The sequence below is a fragment of the Bacillus rossius genome, chromosome 1 (genome assembly GCF_032445375.1).
Source record: "Bacillus rossius redtenbacheri isolate Brsri chromosome 1, Brsri_v3, whole genome shotgun sequence".
NCBI lineage: Eukaryota > Metazoa > Arthropoda > Insecta > Phasmatodea > Bacillidae > Bacillus > Bacillus rossius.
The window spans coordinates 145,930,108-145,952,417 of NC_086330.1; the positions used below are offsets into that span (position 1 = coordinate 145,930,108).

The 22,310-nt window shown below is 36.3% G+C and overlaps 1 protein-coding gene across 2 annotated transcripts in view; it reads right to left on the minus strand.

Annotated features, from left to right (window-relative positions):
- Positions 1-806: 806 nt before the first annotated feature.
- Positions 807-22,310, minus strand: part of LOC134546252 (ubiquitin carboxyl-terminal hydrolase 10-like) — a 165,243-nt gene continuing 143,739 nt past the window's right edge. For both annotated transcript variants that reach the window (XM_063388947.1, XM_063388946.1), the window contains 2 exons: positions 9,282-9,341; positions 807-2,183 (listed from right to left, as the gene is read on the minus strand). In XM_063388947.1, the coding sequence (XP_063245017.1) occupies positions 1,963-2,183; positions 9,282-9,341 (281 nt within the window). In that variant the 3' untranslated portion in view covers positions 807-1,962. The remainder of the gene's footprint in view (positions 2,184-9,281; positions 9,342-22,310) is intronic.

Genomic DNA, 22,310 nt, shown 5'->3' on the forward strand with positions numbered 1-22,310 from the left:
GAGACAGTATTGGCCCATTTCAATGCACACTGCCATCAAAGAATGAGACTTGTTATAATAGAAGGCAATGTGTGTGTGTGTATTTAATTTGCCAAAAACAATAGGTCACAATATTTTAATGTAAAGAACATCTGCCCAGTGTAATTAATAATTTATGAATATAGAAACAAGAGCAGAAAATAAAATAATAATATTCAATTTTTATTTAAATAAAAATTCATGTGAATTTCTCTCACTGCAACCAACATTACGGAATATTTGAAATAAAATTGAAAATATAACCAAAAAACCAAATGGATCAAAGGTTTGCAGACTGAACAAAAAGAAGGGAAAAAAAGTTGAGCTTAATATTCCAACAATTAACACAATGGAAACAAAAGAATCTATTTGCGCATCCATACATAAAAAAAACTTATTTTTTACTAACTAGAAATGGTATACATTTGCTACATACTTACTACGGTTACATCACAATTAAATAACAAAAACCTAATATTTGACTAAAAATTATTAAAATATTTTTGTAGAAATAAGTGAAACTACTGTGCTTGGCTTCTTTAATGTATGATAAAGTGACACTGTACTCGAGTAATATGTTACATTTATTTTTTATAACCATACAATTACTTAAATATATTGAATGGAAAAAGTAAATTTTGTAAAAGCTCTTCATTAAACATGTTGAACAAACTAATCTGAGGGTAAAATTGAGTATCAACGAGCACAAGTTAATAATGATGGGTGTACAATTACAGTTAAGAGCAAAAAGCACAAACAATACAAACATTTGTAAATCAGGTTTGATGTAGGCATTAAATATAATTTTGCCATCACCTCCATTTATCCCTATCCAAATTTAAAAAAAAAAAAAAAAAAAAAAAAACAACAAAAAAGAACACGAATCATCACACAACTATCAAATATTAAGATATCAAGGTTTGTAATAAAATCATTACCTGGGTATTTATATTTACTTTAGAGCACCATTATCTGTAATTGTAATCCCAGAACACATTCTATTACATTTCCAATACTGTTTTGTCATCTCAAAATTTGTGGTAAAACATTCAAACTGCATAATTTAACAACCCTCACATAACAATAGGCACTATCAAAACTCCACAGTTCACACACGCAACAAGATTGAATTTTTACACAAATCATTTTTACACTAATTTTTTTACAGAACTGCAGTACATTAACAAAGTTTCTTATTTTTCACATTTGATGTAACAATGTGATTATAATTAGAATTATCTTTCAAATATACAATAATTATGAATTTTAACCTGTCCAGCAGTTTTAAGAGAGAGATAAGGAAAAAAAAAAAAAAAAAACCTAACAATTTGTTGAAATAGTCTCTCTAAATCTACAACACGAGTGATACAGGGACCCCACTATAAAAGTAAATCACATACGGTTTGTAAAATCACAGTAGTCTTTAAAGTATGAAATTCACAAAATTCGGACTGCGTAGCATTATATACAAGAGATTACACGCAACGTTATGAGTCTTGCGACATCGCAGGTTACACATATTTTCACACATGTTATCTATCACACTGAAAAAGATTTTCAACCTAAGAAACTCGACATAAGATTAGAGAGCGACAAAGCACTTCAAGAGAAAGGTTCACAGTGCGCCCATTTATATACACAGAAAATCATCCTTGCAAACAAAACACAGCACGACTCTAGGATTTCACAAACGGCAGAATTAATCCTTTTACGCCCACACACGTAAACTACAGTAACAAATCAAATATCAAACTCGTCTTTCATCTAGGCTTTTCCCTCTTACTTTGAATGTTGTGATGGACAAGATGAACAGGAACAAAACCCAGAGGCAGGCTTGGGGAGTGAGGAAAGGGGAAAGAGGGTAACACACACACACAAAACGGGCTTCTTCGACCAAACAAGCTAAGGCACAAGCGCAAGTATTCTACAGCAGCGCGCCAGCGTCTATCTGATGGTGGGGGTGACGCTCGGGGCAGGACTCATGGTGTCGCAGCGTCGGTAGTAGAGGAGGTAAGGGACGCGGGGTCCACGGGGGCGAAGCACATGGCCCTCCTGCACGGCTGTCACTACGCTGTCGTCGTAGCGCACCCAACTGCTGTAGCCAACGTGGAAGACGTCCGTGATGTAGTGGCCCTTGGTTGCCTCCTTGCCGTCGTGGTAGACAACTGCAACGCAAAAAGGACACTGATGTCCAACGCTCACAACTAGACCTGTGCAATTCCTTCATTTTTTGGTTCCAGTATTCGCTTCCTTTAAAATACTAAGCCTGTGCGAATATCAGTTTTTTTAGTTTGAATCAAATTTGAATACGAATACCAAATTATTCTCAAATACGAATATTGAGTTCGAATAATTGGAACGAGAATTGAAATCCCATAAAGCATGTTATATCACATCACATTACAATATGATAACATACATATTTACTGATACAATGTATGTAGAATCAAAAAACTGACGGTACTCCAATTTTATAATTAGTTCGTATTAAAAAAAGTCTTGTCACATCACTACATATTAGCTAATTTAAATTTTTGTGCAGAAACACAAGCTGCTCTACATTTTCGGGGAGTAGACTCTCTCTCTTATACACGTCACAATGTTGCCAGGTGTTGAGAAAAGTCTCTCACTGTACACTTGTGTGGCAGGTATAGGCAAGTACTTTCTTGCTACCACAGCTATGTTTCGGGACAGGATAATTGCATGAGCTGTCACTACGCGAGGAATTTGGGAAGGGTGGGAAGGGTTTGAAGGTGTGGGGGGGGGGGGGGGGGGGGGGTGCCGCAGCATCCGGTTGTTTACTGTGAGTATGAGGCCAGATGTTTTCCACATGGTCTGTACAGTTATATTTCTCTTCGCCGTCACGTTCGGAACGAAATTACAGTGCCGACAAACCATGTTTCACACTCTAATCTGAAAACTGTCACCTATAAAACCCCGGTTGTGTGGATTTTACAGACACATATTTATCTTTATCAGTATGCTGACAGTTCAAATCTATTTTAAACGACCTGACGACATTCTTCTACATAAAATACGTTAGTTATCGCTCAGAATTACTGTGTTCAAACAGGCTTTACGTGGCCAGATGTAGTAGAATAACTCCACATACCTAACTCCAAAACATTACGAAAATCCTGCCAAACTTTTGTCCCTGCCCAACGAGAGAAACCTACGTGATCCCAAAATGTTTCCAGGTTTCAGTGATCCCGCTCAGCCTTTTTCGTAAATGACTGAATATTCGTTTTTTCAAAGTGTTAGTATTAAAAATCGAATCGAATAATAAACTATTCGTTTTGATATTCGAAAATTCGAATATTCGCACAGGCCTATAAAATACTTAACCCAAAATCGATTTTCAAACATTTTTCAGAGTGATCTCTACATTAACAAAGACAAAATTTCAATTAATAAAGAAATAATCAATATGGCACAAACACTGATGAAGCCAATATGGCTTAGTTCCGTAACTATATTTATTATAGGTTAATGCATGTGGTCACGGCAGCTTCGTTTGCCATTGTAAGCAACTTACTTTTTTTTTGTGCTAAGTGCCGGTTCACATACAGCCATGAACAAAAACTTTGGTTATGTGGAAAGCAAAAATTAAGTTCATTTTGATATTTCTCCCTTTTAAGTATTATGCATAAAAATAAAGTTACATATTTTTTAAATTTTTTTTATTAACATATACAAATGGTGGATTGTAGCATCCTTAAAAAAAAATTAATCTGTTCTGAAATGCAAACAATCATTTAGAAAGTACTTTTGTTAATTTAGTTAAATTATTATTTCTGACAAAAATCTGAAATGAATTAAATATTACCATGTGATTATACACAAAGTTCCAAAATGAAATTTGTAATAAAATCTCACCATAAAAAGTGGATATTCAAAGATGCTTCAATTATATTTTTTTTAAAACTTAACTCTTTACGTTTTCCCGGTTTTTAAATATTTTTGTCCTGGTACCTTGAAATATTTAAAAACGAGATTCTACTGCATGTGAGAAGGAACCAAATATTGAATTTTATAGCTTATAAATTTGTTCTTCTCTAATAAATATATTATTTGTTACTGGAGGCTTGGTGTACAAGTAAAACCTCTACCGTATTTAGGGAACCAGCGCAAAAATTAACATGTGTGCAGGAAAACAAAATGAGTGGCCTTTACTGGGGTAGAACTAACCGGAAAAAAAAAGTAAGTGCAGAAAAAACCAAAGCTCTAAGGCTAGCAGAAACAAAAACACAAACAAAATTTTTTTAAAATAAATGTCTTGATTTTCCTTAAGATTTATTTATATTTCTTAAACGACATCTTAACAGCTTATCCCGAGTAGTTACTTCTTTTAAAGGACAAGATACAATCAAAAGCTACCTAAATGAACACAAGCAAGTAGTAAAACAATATTATAATGCAGGTTTCTTTGCTTTATATAAGCCAGTAACAATATTTACTTTCATTGCAATTGTTTATAAACATTTAAAATTTCTTAAACACATAAATAACATGAACACTATACAAGAATAAAGTTTCCATAGAATTAAAAACTTTGTAGAAGCACTGCCGAGTCAAATGGTTGCTGTTCATAAACTAAATACTAAATAAAGAAATTGAAATATTGACCAAACTATTGATTGTGTAGCTTTGGGCATTTGGCTACTTTATTCATATAGCTAACTATATTTGGCAACAATATCATGTATTTATACAAAGGATGATGCGAACGGATAAGACATAAATTAGCCAGAAAAATAATACAGTAAACTCCCGGTTTATCACGCCCCGATTGATCGCGGAATCGGGTATATCGCGGGTCGAACCATGTCCCCCAATCAGAAATGAATAATAATAATAATGGAATAAAAGGTTGACAGCCGATTAGGATAATTTTGCGGCGGCTAAAATAGGAGAATGCATGAGAAGAACAATGGCGGATAAAGCAAAAAGTGTGTAAGGACAGGGCCAAGTCAGGAAAACGACGTAATTAAATGCATGATTGCTAAATATATGATTGAGTAGTAAAAATTTATTAGGACAGTAAAAAAAAAAAAAAAAAACATTAGAAAGCTCTTCCTTTTAAAAACAAGACATTTCAAATGTTAATAAATAACATTAAAGCGATTAAAACAATAATAAAGGTATTTTAGTGACTTATTCCGGTACGTTACGCCACATAATTGTGACTTTTAGGTAAAAATGGTCACTTGGGGTTACGTAACGTTATACTAGGGGGAAGGGGGGTACAGAAAAACGTTACGTATAAAACTTGAACGCTCCCCATTGTTAAGGAAGATTTGTCTGTGGCTGCTTCTGGAATCTTTAACTGTGAGACAGATGCTGCACTCCAGTCCATTGACAACCAAATTTGTCAAGCTGAAGTAAAAAACTCACTTCAACGTGCTGCATCATTTTCCATGGACAAATTGCAGCTGCTCATGGCCACTGATCCATCCAAAAAAAATTTTCAGGCTGTGGGAAAATTATTTGACCTTTCAAGGTGATACTCAATGAAGGAAACAATGAACTCAACAAGTTGTTTATGACTTCTACCAGGCGTGAAAAATGGCAACCTCTCCTCTGCAGACATTGCTCGTGGCTATACGCGAATGAAGGAAATCGTCAAGGAGAGAACACAATGCTCAAAGGCAGAAATAGTAGAAATTCTTTTTTCCATGAACAATGAATTTCCTGACTTTGCAAGTCTTTCCCTGAAATGTGTTTGGATCCCTTGATGTAATGTAGACAGTGAGAGATTTTTCTGTTCTTATAATACAGTTGTCTTCGGACAGACAGCATAATTTGTTGGACAAAAATATGGAAATAATGACCACTCTTGCATTTGAAGAATGTGAATAAACTAAACATTTTATTATTCCTTGGGCAACTACGTTTTCTTAAGTGCAGAATTTTTGTGATTTTGGTATTGATAGTGCAATGTTTGAATTTTAAAGTTTAAAGCTTTTGAGTTTGAAGGGTTTTTCACTTCTAAATGTTAGTTTTAAACATTTTGATCATTCATAATTGAATTCATTTTACTTTTTCTTACAAAAAGTATGCTTGAGTATATTACGCCGCTTTTGGCATTTTTGCTCACCGCTTTTCACTAATTTTACTCATTGAAAAGTACCTGTTCCTAGCTATGGTATAATCTTCAGCCCTGCGTTCCTGATTATCTATTTAATAACTATAAAGTAACTCCTTGAAATATTTAACTTGCATTAAAACTTATTTCCCAATGTTAAATAGTGTTAAGTAATTTTTCTTGTATTCACGAGACGATTTGCCTGGTCTACACGGTATTGGTCATTTAATGTATTTATTTACGCAAATATAGGTTAAGAAACAAAATTATAGGAATGTAAGTTTATTCACAACAGTTTTTCAAAATGGGGTACAAATATCCTTATCCACGTGAACATAATTCATTTGTACCGTGCATTATTAAAAAAAAAGTAACACACATACAAAATATACATCTATTACATTCCGTCAAACTAGCTGGAAATGGTGCATTACATAGTGTAAAGAAATAAACAAGAAGTAACCAATAAACTTGGATAAAGTGCCGTAGTTACCATAAATGGCCTGATACAGTAAAACCTCACTCGTACGGCCCCCGGTTCGTACGTACAGATTTTCGAAAGAAAAAAGTCAATAAATATGAAAAATTGTAAGAAATACATTTATGTTAATTAAAATACAGTCGCATCCTGCAGTGTTCAGAACAAATACGGGCTACATTACACATACGCATTACGCCACAGTAAAAAAATTAAAAAAAGGGGGCCGCAAATTGACAGAAATTTACCGTCAATAGCGTGCCGTGCGCGGAGAAAGGTCATTGTACTCTATCAGCTGTTGTTACGGCGCGGCATAGCGCCGGCTGGCTCTGTCTGTTCGCTGAGCTGCGCATGCGCCGTATAACACACTCAACGCTCCGCCCAGACTCATGACCTTCCATCAGCAGCCAGCCAATAGATGCGAGTTTAGCAGAAAAAAATATAAGCTCCACCTCCCGTGTACCAGTTTTGTCCAGTTCTATTACCAGTTTATTGGTATACGCACCAGTTTTATCGCTGCCGTGACATGTTCAAGTTTACGTTCATCTTGATGTCTTATTACCAATAATTAATTATTTATGATCCTCAGAAATAAATGGTTAGTTAAAAAAATATGCGTCAACTGTACAATACTTCCAAAATTATAAAATACATATAAAACAGTTACCAAGACTCCGCTCATTTTATCATGTGAAGTTTATGTCTCATACCAGTATTTCGGCTAAGTTGTGACATAAATACAGTATCAGAACTTACAAGCAGCCACGTAATATTCCAGACATTCCCGTTATGTTTATACATTCGTGAGTTTACGTTTCTCCCTCGTGCATTTTAGATTGTCTCCCGCTATAATTACTCTGACTTTTACACGCCTAGGCTTAAATTATTACATGTTTAGAAATAAAAGAAACTTTTCATGTTATAAAATATGTATATTTTGCGATTTAAAATGTTCATTGCAGACTATAAACGTTACGTTTTTCACGATGTTTTAGGCCTACTACACTTAAAGTACCCACTGTATTTTTTTATTTGAGCAAATATATTGTCTGTTAATTATTATTTCATTGATATAAAATATAACAAATGTAAACACGGGGCTTACGACACTGCCTTCAGTGTCAAGTTTTTTTTATTTTTATGTTTGATTAGCTCAAGTGTTGTTTCTGCACGAATAGGATATAATTTCGATCGAAAATACATCTGCATAATATATAGAGATGGCAGGTTATTTCCCGTGGCAGCAGGACACGTCAATGGCAATTCATTTCCCGCGGCAGCGGTGGGAAAAAAGGGCTTGGGGGGGGGGGGGGGGGGGGGGAAATTTGCCACAAACTGACGTAATTTGGCCTCGCTGGTTCGAACGTACAACTGGGTCGTAAGGACAAATTTTGGAGAACCGCGAGTGTACGTAGAATCGAGGTTTCACTGTACCGTGTTTTCTCGCATAATCGTCGCACATTTTATTCTAAAATCAAGTGTTTGAAAAGTAGGAGTGCGACAATTATACGGAAATTTTTTTTGTTAGATAAAGTATTCATGAAAACAAAACCTATTCATGGAAAGTACGTTTATTTACAAAGTGAAGTATAAAAGAGCACGCCAAACAATTTAATTTAATAAGTCATGCAACAAAAACCTTTCTTCAACTTTAAATAGAAAAACAAAATCTGTGATCCAATAGCAAGCCGAACGAACGCTTAACTACCGTAGTAAACACCACGAGTGAGCGGGATATCAAATGAAGTTAACTCGGTTCCGCATAGAGAGCGCACGTTGCATGCAATCGGCAAGATATTGATATTCGACTACGTGTGCGCACTCTATACAAGGAAGGAACATAACCAAACAGTAATGATTGCAACGAGATTTACACATTAGACAGCTTCGTATTTCCGTTATTTAAATAAGTACGCGGTAATTTCTGCATAAATATTATATTTATACTTTAAAATACATCGTTTTATATGGAAAAGATACCTACAAAAAGCGCTTGACATTTAATAGCGGGACCAAAAACATCATGCGACGTTTACGCAAGAGGTTTTTTTAAATCCATTTTTTGACGCCCTAAAACATGGGTGCGACGATTATGTGATAAAAGAGTATATTGTGCAAGTTAAATGTTACAGTACAATAACCACAAATTAAGTAGCTTAGTTACCTTGAAAGGCCTGACAGATATTGGGCAAGTTAGATATTACAGCACTGCTAAATGTGCTGAGCATCTATATAAACCCAAACCTATATTTAGCATGCAAAGAATTGGTGACTATGCTCAGAATTCATTCATGCATGTCGTGGGTAGAAATCAAAGATTTTTTTTGGAGTTATTTAGTGATTTTTAAGCAGGGATAATCTAATACTCTCAAAATGTATTAAAAAAGGGATATTAAGGTTAATGGCATGGGAAACTTTTGGTGCTATATTAGTCTGACTAAGGCAGGAAAACATCTTAAGCAGTGTTGTCTAAACAGGTTTTGTATAATGTGTATGTATAACCAAGCACTTAAAACATCGACGTAAAAAAATAAAATAAATAAATCGGGAAAATTTCACAATTTTATGCATTTTCAAGTAAATTTTCTCAGACCTTTCTCTCACTTTTCCCTTCCTTTCCAGAATGTGGACACACTTTCTTTGTACATAATAAAACATTAAAATGAAGAGTATACATTATTACAACTGCAAAAAACTTACCAGCAAACAGCTTATACTGTTTTTCTTTGACACCATACTTCTTTGTGGAGGAGACAATTTCTGAAACAGAAAATAAAATTATGTCTGATAAATGTGTATATAAATTTGTTATGCACAAAATGAAAGTAAAATGTATACAACCATTTCATTAAATGATATAATTTTTATTATAAAATAAGGGCTACATTTGTGATGTACACAGGAAGATAACGTATTGTTACGAACGTTAGCAAGGCCGCGTCACGCGCAGGTGCATGCCGTAACATGAGGTGCCGTGCGCACCTGGGTTGCCGCTTTATCTCCCTCCAGCCCTCCGCACTCCCAGCGCGGCGCCCTGCCTTTGACACGTAACTGACACCTGACAGCTGGGAGTTGCGCGAGCCACCGACACGTGTTTTCGAGAGATTTCTTCCGTCGGGACGGCTCGCGATGACGTGACAGGCCCTGGCCGTTCTCGTGAGTTCTAGAATTGCACTGGGGCCTTTATATATGCCCGAGGACGCCAGACGAGGTCAGTCAGTTCGGAGTGTTCAGTCGGGAGTTCTCCCGCGGCAGGGTTTCTGGGCGATAGAGTCGCGGGCGCGGCGGAGTCCCGAGTGAAGTTCCGAGCGAGGCGTCGAGTGGGATCTCGGCGAAGGGTGTGACGGTGGCGGCGGAGTGTGGAGACAGAGTCCCGTGGCGGAGACCCACGAGGGGTGCTGCGGCGAGAGTTGCGCCAGAGGTGCGACCCAGCGAGGAGTGCGGAACGAGTGACTGGGGAATTGACATTTCTTTAAGCGTAATTAATTATTTGCCAATTTAGAAGATTATTTGTAAGTGACAAGTAGTGGTAATAAATAAAACTGTGTGTGAAATAAAAATCTTTAATTGGGCTATCCTTTACGAACCCGCTGTAAATCGTAAGAGTATAGATAGGGCCAATGAAAAATAATAAATAAAAAAGGCCCATTTCGGTGAATAAAAAGAGTTATTTCAGTGCAAAATTTCGGTGAAATTTTTTTTTGTTTAGTTAGAAAAAATAACTAATACGTCATTATAATTTTGTACACATATATATGTTTGATGGAATTATTGTTTTATTTGGTCAAAATTTATCAAAAACAATGTTTTAAAGTACAACATGAACATCTAAAATTTAGCACCTGCATTTGTAATTAAAATTCTCAAGATTACATACAAAAAAAATTTGGGAACTGATCAGAAACGTTAGTGGCTCAAGTCCATTTCGACTACCTCTGAAATTCAGCTATTATATATTTCCTGCAAACTAGTCCCTACCAAAACACTGTACTTATTCAACAGTACAGAGTATTGTTTTTTTTATTTGTTTACGTTTTTCACTGCCTTAACTGCGTGTGCGGTATTTGTTCATATATATGTTGGCACTCTTGGCCGGCATTTATTTTCGTGCGTTGCCGTGACAACTACAAAAATAAACAGTCACCTCGGCTAGGACGTCCAGATACAACAATTAGCATTTTGAAAGTTATGATTTGATAGGCTAATATGAAAGTGACGCTATTTTTCTGGACTGCGTTTGGCCGATTCAGAGAAAGCAACAAAGAGTGAGTTAAGGCCTATGAACGATGGCGTCACCAGACGCATTTGTGGTCGGCAAAATAATGTGATTTTTGTCGTTTTATGGCCTTCCACGTCTCGTAGGAACATGTGCGACGACGGAACTGAGTAGGCGTATGTCTGGATGTAATAATTTTCATTTGTGAAATATATGGTTCTAGAGTAACTTTACGCTTAGTTCTAGAACCCGATGCTTGACACCTATTTTTGTTCACCTTGTGCGATGTTCAAAATTTACAGTGTTTTTCACACGTGTCTTTTCTTTTCCAGTCGACTTGCACATTACAGAACTTGCACATCATAATGCCTTTTTCTTTACTGAACACGTAAAATCCTTCGTCATCATATTCTTTAGCTCTTTCGAAAACACTCACAACTTTCGGCATTTTATATGTTTATCCACAGTGACCACGGTAATATGACCAACATGCCACAAAAACTTTAACGGAAAACGATCATAGAATGTGGAAGAGATACATATTGCATCAACTCGGAAATAAAGAACTTAAACTCGACAGACACGCACTCGTGAAAATAAAATCATAGAATATTTCGACACTCGTAACTACTAACGCCATCTCTGCTTTGTCCACCAGTAGCTAAACGTGATGATGTTTATTGCCACTCTCTACTCAATGGGTGCTAGAGAAAAACAAAAGAAAAGATGGCGTCTCACATATAACCTCTTGGAATAATAAATGTTTTGTGCAGGTTCCAGAACGATTCAACATGATTTTTGCGATAAAAAAAGTTAATTTCGCGCAAAAATAGCGATTTCGTCATTTCGTGAAAAACTATGGATTTCGCGCATCACAGCAAATTTCGTTAAAACAAAATGTAGTATATTAACTAACTTCTTATCACTACCAAGTAAGGTTATTTGTATTACACATCATGTGAAAGTGACTTTTTTAAAATTTCGCGATTTCGTCATTAACGAAATTTGACTACCCCTACATATAGACCCAAAAAGCACAGAATCAAAATTACTTTGCAAAGTCTCTAAATTTGTTAGAATAAACATTTTTCTTATAAATGCAGGTAAACTTTGATCAGCAGATGTACCAATGTCTACAGGCAGAACACTGTCGCACTGCTTGTTAAATACATGCACCTTCTCGTGAATATGCCAATGTCTTTATGGGGGAAAAAAATTTACCAATTTGGCAACCTCTTGTTGGAGAATCTATGCATCAAATGACGGTGTTATAGTCCTTTCCATCTCTGCATTGAACAAACTGAACAGACCATTGCTCTATATTACTGTGTTTTCTCGCATAATCGTTGCACATTTTATACCAAAATCAAGTTTGAAAAGTAGGGGTGCAACAATTATGTGTAAAACTTTTTTTTGTTAGGTAAAGATATTGACTTGATGTAAGTTTTTGGACATACGCCATTGCTAAGAATTTTCCAACTTCCTCGGAGAAATATGCATACCAGGTCCATACCGGGAATTGATATTATCTTTGAAAGATTTGTGCAATGGGAGTGCATGACTTGATGTAAGTTTTTGGACATACGCCATTGCTAAGAATGTCCAAAAACTTACATCAAGTCATGCACTCCCATTGCACAAATCTTTCAAAGATAATAGGTAAAGATATTCATAACAACAAAACCATTTCATGGAAAGTACGTTTATTTGAGAAAAATAAAGGGAGTATACAAGAGCACGCCAAACAATTTATATTAATAATTCATGCAACAAAATCTTTTATTAAACTTTAAATAGAAAAACAAAATCTGTGACCCGAACGCAAGCCACCAAATGTAGTTAACTCAGTTGACAAAGAGCGAGCGTTGCATCCAATCGGCAAAATATCGATATTCAACTATGTGTGCGCGCTCTATATGGGAAGCAACATAACCAAACATGAATGATACCAACTAGCGCTGGCTACAGTTTTATAAGCGGTACACCGCGGTGACGCAGACGAACATATAAAGGTTTAATGTTTAAAAACGTCTTTAAAAGAAAATTTAACAATCAGACAGCTTCGTATTTCCGTTATAATTAAATAAGAAAAATAGTTAATTTCCGAATAAACATTAGATTTCTACTTTAAAATATACAGTTTTATACAGAAAAGATACCTACACAAAGCGCTCGGAATCTAATAGCGGGAATAAAAACATCATGCAACATTTATGTGAGAAGTTTTTTTTTCTTTCAAATTTTGACCCCCTAAAATATTGGTGCCATGATTATACAATAAAAGAGGGTACTATTACAGATGGATCAAAATCTATCTTTTATGCATTTGAATCACCAGAACTGTGAATCACAATTTAGTGACATAAAATAAAGTTATTAATACAATGACGTTTAAAACCTCGAACCTTTGTGGTTCGTGAAAATTTTCTGGATCAATATGTGAAGTAGCAGGTTGTGGAAAATAAGGCGAATAGAAACTGAATTAAAATGTTGGTTAGGTTAGCTGAATTATATATATATATATATATATATAAACAACTTTTTCCATATAATTATTTCAGCAGACTTAACAAACCTTTTATTTTAACATTATTGGTCTAATTTTGCAGAAGGTGTTTCATGGTGCAAAATTTTGTTTAGCGTGATTCTAATTTTCATTTTTACAATTTGAATTAAATAAAAGTATTCGTGAATAATATGATGATCGTATTTGAACTTAAAAAAAAAAAAAAAAAAAAAAAAAAAAAAAAAAAAAAAAAAAAATATCACACAGGCTTACTACTAACATTATTTTTAAAGTAAATTTAAATACCTTTTTGTATATATGTATATTACAGTCAAATATCTCTTTCAAATCATGTTAAGGGGAATAGTAGAGTGGGTTAGGTCCTGGAGTTATAACTAGAGACCCCGAAAAATGGTGAAGCGCGAAATTCACGAAATAACGCGAAAATTTGATAGTTTAAACAAATTTTGCGACTTTCCTTTGATTTCGACATAGTCGCGAAATCCACGAATTTTCGCACGAAATTCACGCATTTTCGCGCGAAATTCACACTTTTCCCCACCAAATAATGTCCTTATGTCGCAAGTTCTATTTATTTACGCCATCATAAACATAGGCGTGAAATAAACATAGACTGAAAGACTAGTGCCGCGATATTATCTTCGTTTTGACACGTTACTGAAATCCACGTATTTTTATTACTCTGTTTACAAGCAGTAAATTTTGCCATCGCAAATGAAAACAAAATGTAACAAATGTCAACAATCGATATGTGCGCACTACCAACATAACAAAATTGACTGTCCACAGTTTTCATGTTTTGAATAATGGTCGTTTCTGCCGCAAGGCGCACTGGTGTCAATATTTTCTAACCTAATTTAATCGCATGGAGCTAAGATGGCAGTCATTTTTGCATCCACATATCTATGAGTGTTTACAAATACAGTCCACATTTTGTAAGTTTTGTGATACAATTGAATTTATGGCTAAGATGCCGAAAACTTTGAGAATGTTTGATCGCGAAAGAAATGAAATCGGTTGGATTTTATATTTTTGACCAGCGGGACAAAATTATGATGTGCAAGTTCTGCAACGTGCGGGTTGATTGGGAACACAAAGAAAGACACGTGCAAAAAGCATGTGGCAAATGACACACACAAAACAAAAAAGACAATTATTTTGTCACGCAAATTCTACCGTGACTAAACAAATCTCGATAGGCGACAGCGTGAAAACAAGCTTGGAAGTGCAGAAAACAAGAATTTGTTTCTGATTCTGTTAATATGATGCTGTAAGTTAACATTTCTTTGGAAAAAGCTGGTCATCCAACTATGAGGGAATGGTTTAATACACATTTTGAAGGTTAGCCTTATTTATTTAGAAATGTTTTCCCCCTCTAATAAAAGTTCATAAGCATATGTAGGCCATCAATATTATCAATTAACTTACCTTTACTTCAAATAAATATGCAAGTACCTCAGATTAACAAACACATAAATAGGATGGATTGCATTGTGAAATGGTGAGCACACCACAAGATATTTTTGACTGATTAATTGATGGTTTGACTCTGTAATCCAACAGTAATCGTGAAAAGGTTAGGTTAGGTTTGGCTTGGCTTAGAATTGTTTTGAGTAAATTAGCCCATTAATATTTTCAGCAATAACCTTATAAATGCTACCTATTTATAAGTATATTGTAAGTTATGTATACATTTTAGGTGCAGGGGATTTGCCATCAGCCAACACTCTTGGAGAAACTTATGTCCCAAAAATTGGCCAGGCAAATAAGAAAGCAGTAAGGCACGCTGTAGAAGACAAACAGATTGTATTCTTGTGTGATGAAACGACAGACAAAGTGGGCCGATGTAAGGCAGAGTCTGCTACTTTGTAGTGCCTATCCACTATGAGGTTTTTTTTACACCGCCAATGGCATAATTTTTTAACCATTTTTTGGAGTCTACCGATTGCTTATTTTAACACCAATTTTTTGCACCGCTTGCTTATTTTTACACCGATTTTTTGCACCGCTTTTGTCATTTTTTTACACCGAAATGAGCCAGTTTTATTTACCATTTTCTGGGGTCCCTAGTTATAACCCCACCCAAATAGTTTTTAAAGTGTTCAAAATATCTCCTTATTCAAATTTTTTTTTGTTTCGAAATTATGTAGATCTCATTTTTGTTTAAACAAACAAATATTTTTTAAGTTACCTAAAATATTAAATTTTAACCTTGTATTGCCTAGCTTTATCAGCATAATCAAATATTGATTAGTGATATTATTTTTGTATTTAAATGTAAATAATTCCAAGAACTATGTTACCTTAATAACACACAAATTTTTGTTTAATCAAAATACAGACTAATTGCTTGGATAAAGTATTCTGTTAGATAAAATCACATCATTATCTTTAAAAATCCACTGAAAGCCATTTAGTAAATTATTGCGTCTTTGCTACTATATTTGATTTCTGGACGATTTGTCCCCAACTTGCATTCTTTGAAATGTTGTGCCTTTCTGAAAAAAAAATATTTTATTTAAGAGTAAAACCAATTTCTTATTTTCGTTTTTAACACTCTTCCACAAGTGTTGCGCTTCACTCTGAAAACCAAAGTCCGGCAAGTCTAGCGGCGAAGAGTAGGTTATGTAGCTGATGTCATTCAAACAGAAAGGCAGGGATGAATGACCTAGCTTCCAAGAATGTCTTTACCTGCTAGCGTTTTAGTTTGGCAACATGGTAGCCTGACCCCTTTCTGTCACGGTACTTGGAAGATTATCTTACCCCGGAATGCCCAAACCTAATAGAAAGAGATGTCCCACGCCGGAGAGAGACGGAGATACGAGCAACCCATGCTACCTGAACAGTACTACTAGCGCAGACATGTGGAATTCTCCAACAGTCCAGAGAACCACCCGCTGTTAAATATCACTTTTTCAGATTTTTGCCATATTCCTCATTTCTTCTGTTGGCTGGAATTCTACCATATTCTTCCTGGAAGTGATATGCAACAAAGCATTGAGCATTGGCGATTGAAGACATGACCTATGCGCTGTCTTGATAAGGTTGAGCTTACTAAATATCCTTTCCACCCCTCCATTGTTGTGAGGAAGAATAAGCATTGCCTTTGCAAGTTTACAAAGCAGTGGAAAACATGTTTTCTAGAGGTCGGCGGGTACCCGTCTTTCCGGGTATTTTTCGGGTAGTTAAATTACCCGTGGCTCGGGTCGGGCACTTTTTATACCCAAAAATTTTCGGGTCGGACGTCTAATAAAGAAAAAAAAAATCTTGGTTAACTTGCCGTTGCCGTGTTCTGCTGCCACGGGAAATGACCTGCCGTGTCTATATATTATGCTGAACACACAATAATACCGTGGGTACTTTTAAGTCTAGATAAAATTAGCTAGTAGGCCTAAAAAACCGTGAAAAACGTAACGTTTATAGTCGGCAATGAACATTTTAAATCGCAAAATATACATATTTTATAACGTGGAAAGTTGTTTTTATTTCTAAAGATGTAATAATTTAAGTCTAGGCGTGTAAAAGTCCTAGTATTATAGCAGCAGACAATCTAAAATGCACGAGGGAAAAACGTAAACTCACGAATGTATAAACGTAACAGGAATGTCGGGAATATTACGTGGCTGCTTGTCTGATACTGTTTTTATGTCACAACTTAGCTGAAAAATACTGGTACGAGACATAAACTTCACAAGATAAAATGAGCGGAGTCTTGGTAACTGTTTTATACGTATTTTATGATTTCGGAAGTATTGTACAGTTGACGCATATTTTTTATACTAACCATTTATTTCTGGGGATCGTAAATAATTAATTATTGGTATTAGACATCAAGATGAACGTAAACTTGAACACGTCACGGCATCGAGAAAACTGGTATTAGAACTGGACAAAACTGGTACACGGGAGGTGGAGCTTATATTTTTTTCCGCTAAGCTCGCATCTATTGGCTGGCTGCTGATGGAAGGTCACGAGTCTGGGCGGAGCGTACTGCGTATGCGCAGCTCAGAGAACAGAGAGAGAGCCAGCCGGCGGCCACGCCGCAGCAACAGCTGATCTGGTACAATGACCTTTCTCCGCGCACGGCGCGCTATTGACGGTAATTTACATCAATTTGCCGCCCCCCCCCCTTTTTTTTAATTTTTAATATTTTTAGTGTGGCGCAATGCGTATGTCTAAAGTAGCCCGTATTTGTTCTGAACGCTGCAGGACGCGACTGTATTTTAATTACCTAACTTAAACGTTCTTACAATTTTTCATATTCAATTTTTTTCCCTGAAAATCTGTACGTACGAGCGAGGTGTACGTACGAACCGGGGGCCGTACGAGCGAGGTTTTGCTGCAATGCTGATTTGAACACGTTTTTAAATGCTAAAATAATGTTTTAACATTTTAACTACAATAAGCCGTTTTCCAAGCATCGCCAAAACAGCAAATCATTATTTGGGAATGCCTGCCACAGAAGTATCCAGTGAGCATGTGTTCTCAAGTGCTAGCAATGTTGTGACACACAGGCGGGAACGGCTGTCAGCAGAACATGTAGAAGAACTGTTTTTTTTGCATCAAAATAAAAAATTAGGCTAAGTAAAAAATTGATAGGGTTATTTTTTATTTGAATTGCAAAAAAAAATTAATGTTGAGCAATGCTTATTTTGTAATTTGATGTAATGTTTTAACTTATATTTATTAATTTTTTAAAGTGTATTTAAGATACAGTAAAAACATTTTGCAATAACAATTTCCAATTTCATCAGGTATGTTAGAAAGACAATACCTGACCCGATTCGACCCGACCCCGAATTTTTTGTGCAATTATCCGACCCGACCCGGCTTAAAAATCCACTACCCGAAGACCTCTAATGTTTTCCCATTAATTTCACACTGTGACACTTTATGCCGAAATTGTCAGGTTCAAGTGTCTTAGCAGTGCTCAATTCTGCTGGTGGATCCCACAGTGAATACACCTATCCCTCACTTAGCATAGCTTCATATTGTGCAAATACATTTAGCACAATTTTAATTTTACTGCCCCAGTCTTAAATAACACGTCTGTAAACTTAAGTTATCACGAAATCTCGGCAGGCAAAAAAAAAGTGTAGCACGACGCCACAAAGTCTGTTTCAACTTCTGTAAACATGTGCTGTGGGATACGTTTAGCCAAACAAGGTGGGGAAAAGAATTGCATGCAGGTCTGTCTACGCTATCGGCTGTTGTACAAACATCAGCTCTGGCAAGTTAAATTGCGGCTATAGAGTGCCACCGTGCCGTACCGTTGTCGCCTGGCCACAGACCGGGCCGTGAACTCAGCCTAGCCAGTGGCAGGGAATTCACAAAATATATATATATATATACACAACGCCTGCCCCTTCAGCTGCCGGTAACTGTATGTGCGTGATCACTCATAATGCATCGTGTTCAAGTATTTGAGACAAAGAAGTATTACAGCACGCAGATTGTCATGAAAGCCACGCTTATGTTGGTCGCACTTTACACTAGGCGCAATATAACTCCGAGCTTGAGCTACGTCACACATGAGGAGTAGGGACTGCAACACGTGTGGGGTCGGGTGGATGAGGAGGGGGTATAAGCAGATACTGCGACCTTGCACAGCAGGTAGAGAAAAGCATAAAACATTGACCACTTACCACTGATGTTCCAAGAACTACCTCAGTTCTTCAATGCCACTGACTGTTCCATCCGAAGAGTTTGATGTGTAAACGTCACTGCTGTCACTGTTTGCATCACCTAACTGAACAATCACTTTATCAATTTCAATGTCAAAACGCACATCCTTATCCCAGTATTCGTTCTCGAGTGTCTTGACGTGATTGCAAATCGGTATCCAATCTTCTGGACCCATTCGGTTAAATATCTCCTCGCAAAGTTTTTTTACATTTGCCAAATTGCAAGTAACATTTCTTGAAGCGACTTCTCCTTTAATTATAGCCCACATGCTTTCTATCGGATTCAAATCCGGATGATAAGGGGGCAGACGAAGTAATGTGTGGCCACTATTTACCAATAGTCTGTCTGCCGAGTACTGCACTTGCGAAGGTTTGTGCTTCTTTATGAGGTTATACAAGTTTGGTTTGAGCATGTCGCTAGTCAAGGAAATATTCTCCTTACTTAACCACTGCTGCATTTCCAATTTTGTCGAGCAGGAGGTAGGGGTTTTATTTTTTTTTTACATTGTGATAGGTGAGCTTATCACAACAACACTGTTTGGTGGAAGATTTGGTGTTAATTGTTCGGTGAGCCATTTTTCATAATTATCTTTATTCACGTTTTTGTGATAATCCCCTGTTGCCTGGTGCGACTTCCACATTGCAAGAGCATTTGGGATAAAACCTTTTTTGCCACCTGTGTGAATCATTATTAATATTTGACCCTTCGCGACAGGCACTAACAAACCATTTGAGGTAGAGGTGGGATGCAGAGTAACAATCAGCTACTTTGTAACTGATACATGCCTGTATCAAGAACTGCAAACGAGTACACTATTCAAAAATCAAGTACTTTAGTATCAGTTTAGAATTCACCTGGAACTACACCACGGCCAATGTGCGCATAACCCAATCGCAGATGACGGTCACTTGGGCGGAGCTTGTTAAAGGGGAGGGAGCGGCACAACGAATATGGGATAAAGAAGGGAAAGAATGTAGGGGAGGGAAGCCTAAGATGTACATCAAGTGATGTCCCTGCCCAAACACGCTTGAATATTCATCTTCGGCCAACCTCGGGTTTATTTATATATATTTATATTTCTCTGTTTATTTTAATGTAGCTATACTAACCTAACTAACCGTCCATAGTGTTCTAAAGTGTTTTAATGTAGCTAACCTAACCGACCACTTTTAATATTTGAATTCATTTTTCCTGCGCAAAAATAAAACAAATCCCGAGGCTGGCCGAAGGTGAATATTCGGGCGTGTTCAGGCAGGGACAGAGTTTGATGTACATTTTAGGCTTCCCATCAAAGTACGCTCAGTGCGCAGTGCGTGCTCCTTACAAAGATTGAAGACTCCGATTACGAAAGGCGTGGAAAGAGAACACCGATACAGTTTTACGACTACGAAGAATGTAGAATGAGAAAACTGATACCTTTTTACTAAGAACATGGAAAGAGAAAACTGATACCTTTTTACGCTGGTGATGACGGCACGGAGGATGTGTAACCTGTAACGAGAATGCTGATACCTTGTGGCTTCCTGGGACCGCTACTGCTTAGCTGATACAGAAGTATCAGCTACTTGTAACCAGTACATTACTGTATCAGTAACTGGTTGGAACAGATACCAAAATTGCTGTAGCAACCCACCTTTAGTTGAGGACATGTCACTCCACATTTTATTTTTTACATGAGACGACAATATGTACGACTCATTCATGTATATAATTTAGCGTTCATCGTTTCTATATTGACGCATACTCTTGAGATATTCTATACATTTTTGCAGAATATTAAATTTTTCTATTAAAAGTAAGCGCTGCAATTTGGTTTTCTGCCAGCTGAATCCTAGCTTCTTCAAAGTCGTCCTTATGGTTGTTTTGCTATCTTGGTAATTTATGTCATTCTTTAGTTTACGTCGTACAGTTTCGACATTCGGCACACGTTTTTCAAGTAAGTAAAAATTGTACACAGTACATCGTACCACAGCTTCATCAAAGGTATAAAGTTCGTGTTTACATGTTTTTTTTTTCGCTTCTTGTTGGGCGTCTCGAAAGATGTTCCTTCACCAGCTCATTCCTTTTAGCCTCCTTTTTAATTGTTTGTACAGTCGTGTGAGACACACCCAGACTTGCCAACTTTTGAAACCCTCAATTAGTAAAATACATAAAAAATAATATAACACGCGTAAACTGCTCGCGGCAATTGAAAAATTAATAAACTTTCATGATATCACATTTTTTCTAGTAATCAAAATTATGCAATCGTTTTAACATACATTAACATTGCAGACCAACAATCATTCTTATTATTTACCATTATGGAAACATTTTTTCTTAGTATCACATCAAAGAAAAAACTTTGTTCCTTGTGGTACCCTACAAATCAACAGTGTGTACCTTTGTTACAATATACACTGATATCAGTTAACTTCCAGTAGAATCTCCCTAGAGTACTGGTAATGAAAGCAACCTTGACACTATCATTTTCAAACTTGCATCACAAAATGTTACTACTAGTGGATATAATTTGGATTCAGAGTCATTGCTGCCGTCAGTCGCGACTGAAAATGCCACAGTTTGTCAATTACAAACAATTTTATAGTTGCATTTGTTGCCATTTCTTTCACGATAGCCGTCGACTTTGTTCTAGCGCAACCAAATTATTTTGCTACTTCAGAATTTGAAAACATTTTTCTGAATAACGGGCCGGCATGATCCGAAACATCTAAAGGAATATTATATTCAACCAAAAAGTTTGTAAACATACATTCTGCACGTATTACAGCATTGTCTGTGCTGTTTTTTTTAACAAACTAATCACTAACATTTGAACTGACTGCGACACTTTTAATATTTGCGAGATGTTTTGAACAGTTCACGTGGAGATTGATGTCATATATTCCGCCGTGCCCAATGTTGATGTCGCATCTACACACTGAAAAAAATGTGAACTGTGTTCCCTTGCTTGATTTAAGAATACACGGAAATCCGCGTGTATGTATCACGAAATGCCTGAGAATAACGTGTATCACGTTTCGGGGGCATTTTCTTCTTCACTTGATTCCACTTCCGTTAATTGTGCACATAACACGTTTTTATTAAAACATGCAATAAATTTGTTTCCTAACCTGTAATAAACAAAATCAAAATTGGCTCAACTTTAACTGAAGAATCACAACATACGCTTATGCACGACACCATCTTGCCAAACTAAAAATGCTATTTAAACTGGTTCGTGATTGGTTGTAAGCACATCAATGTAACTCAGGCGGCCAATAAGGAAAGATATACAATCGAACAACAAATTACGTGGTTC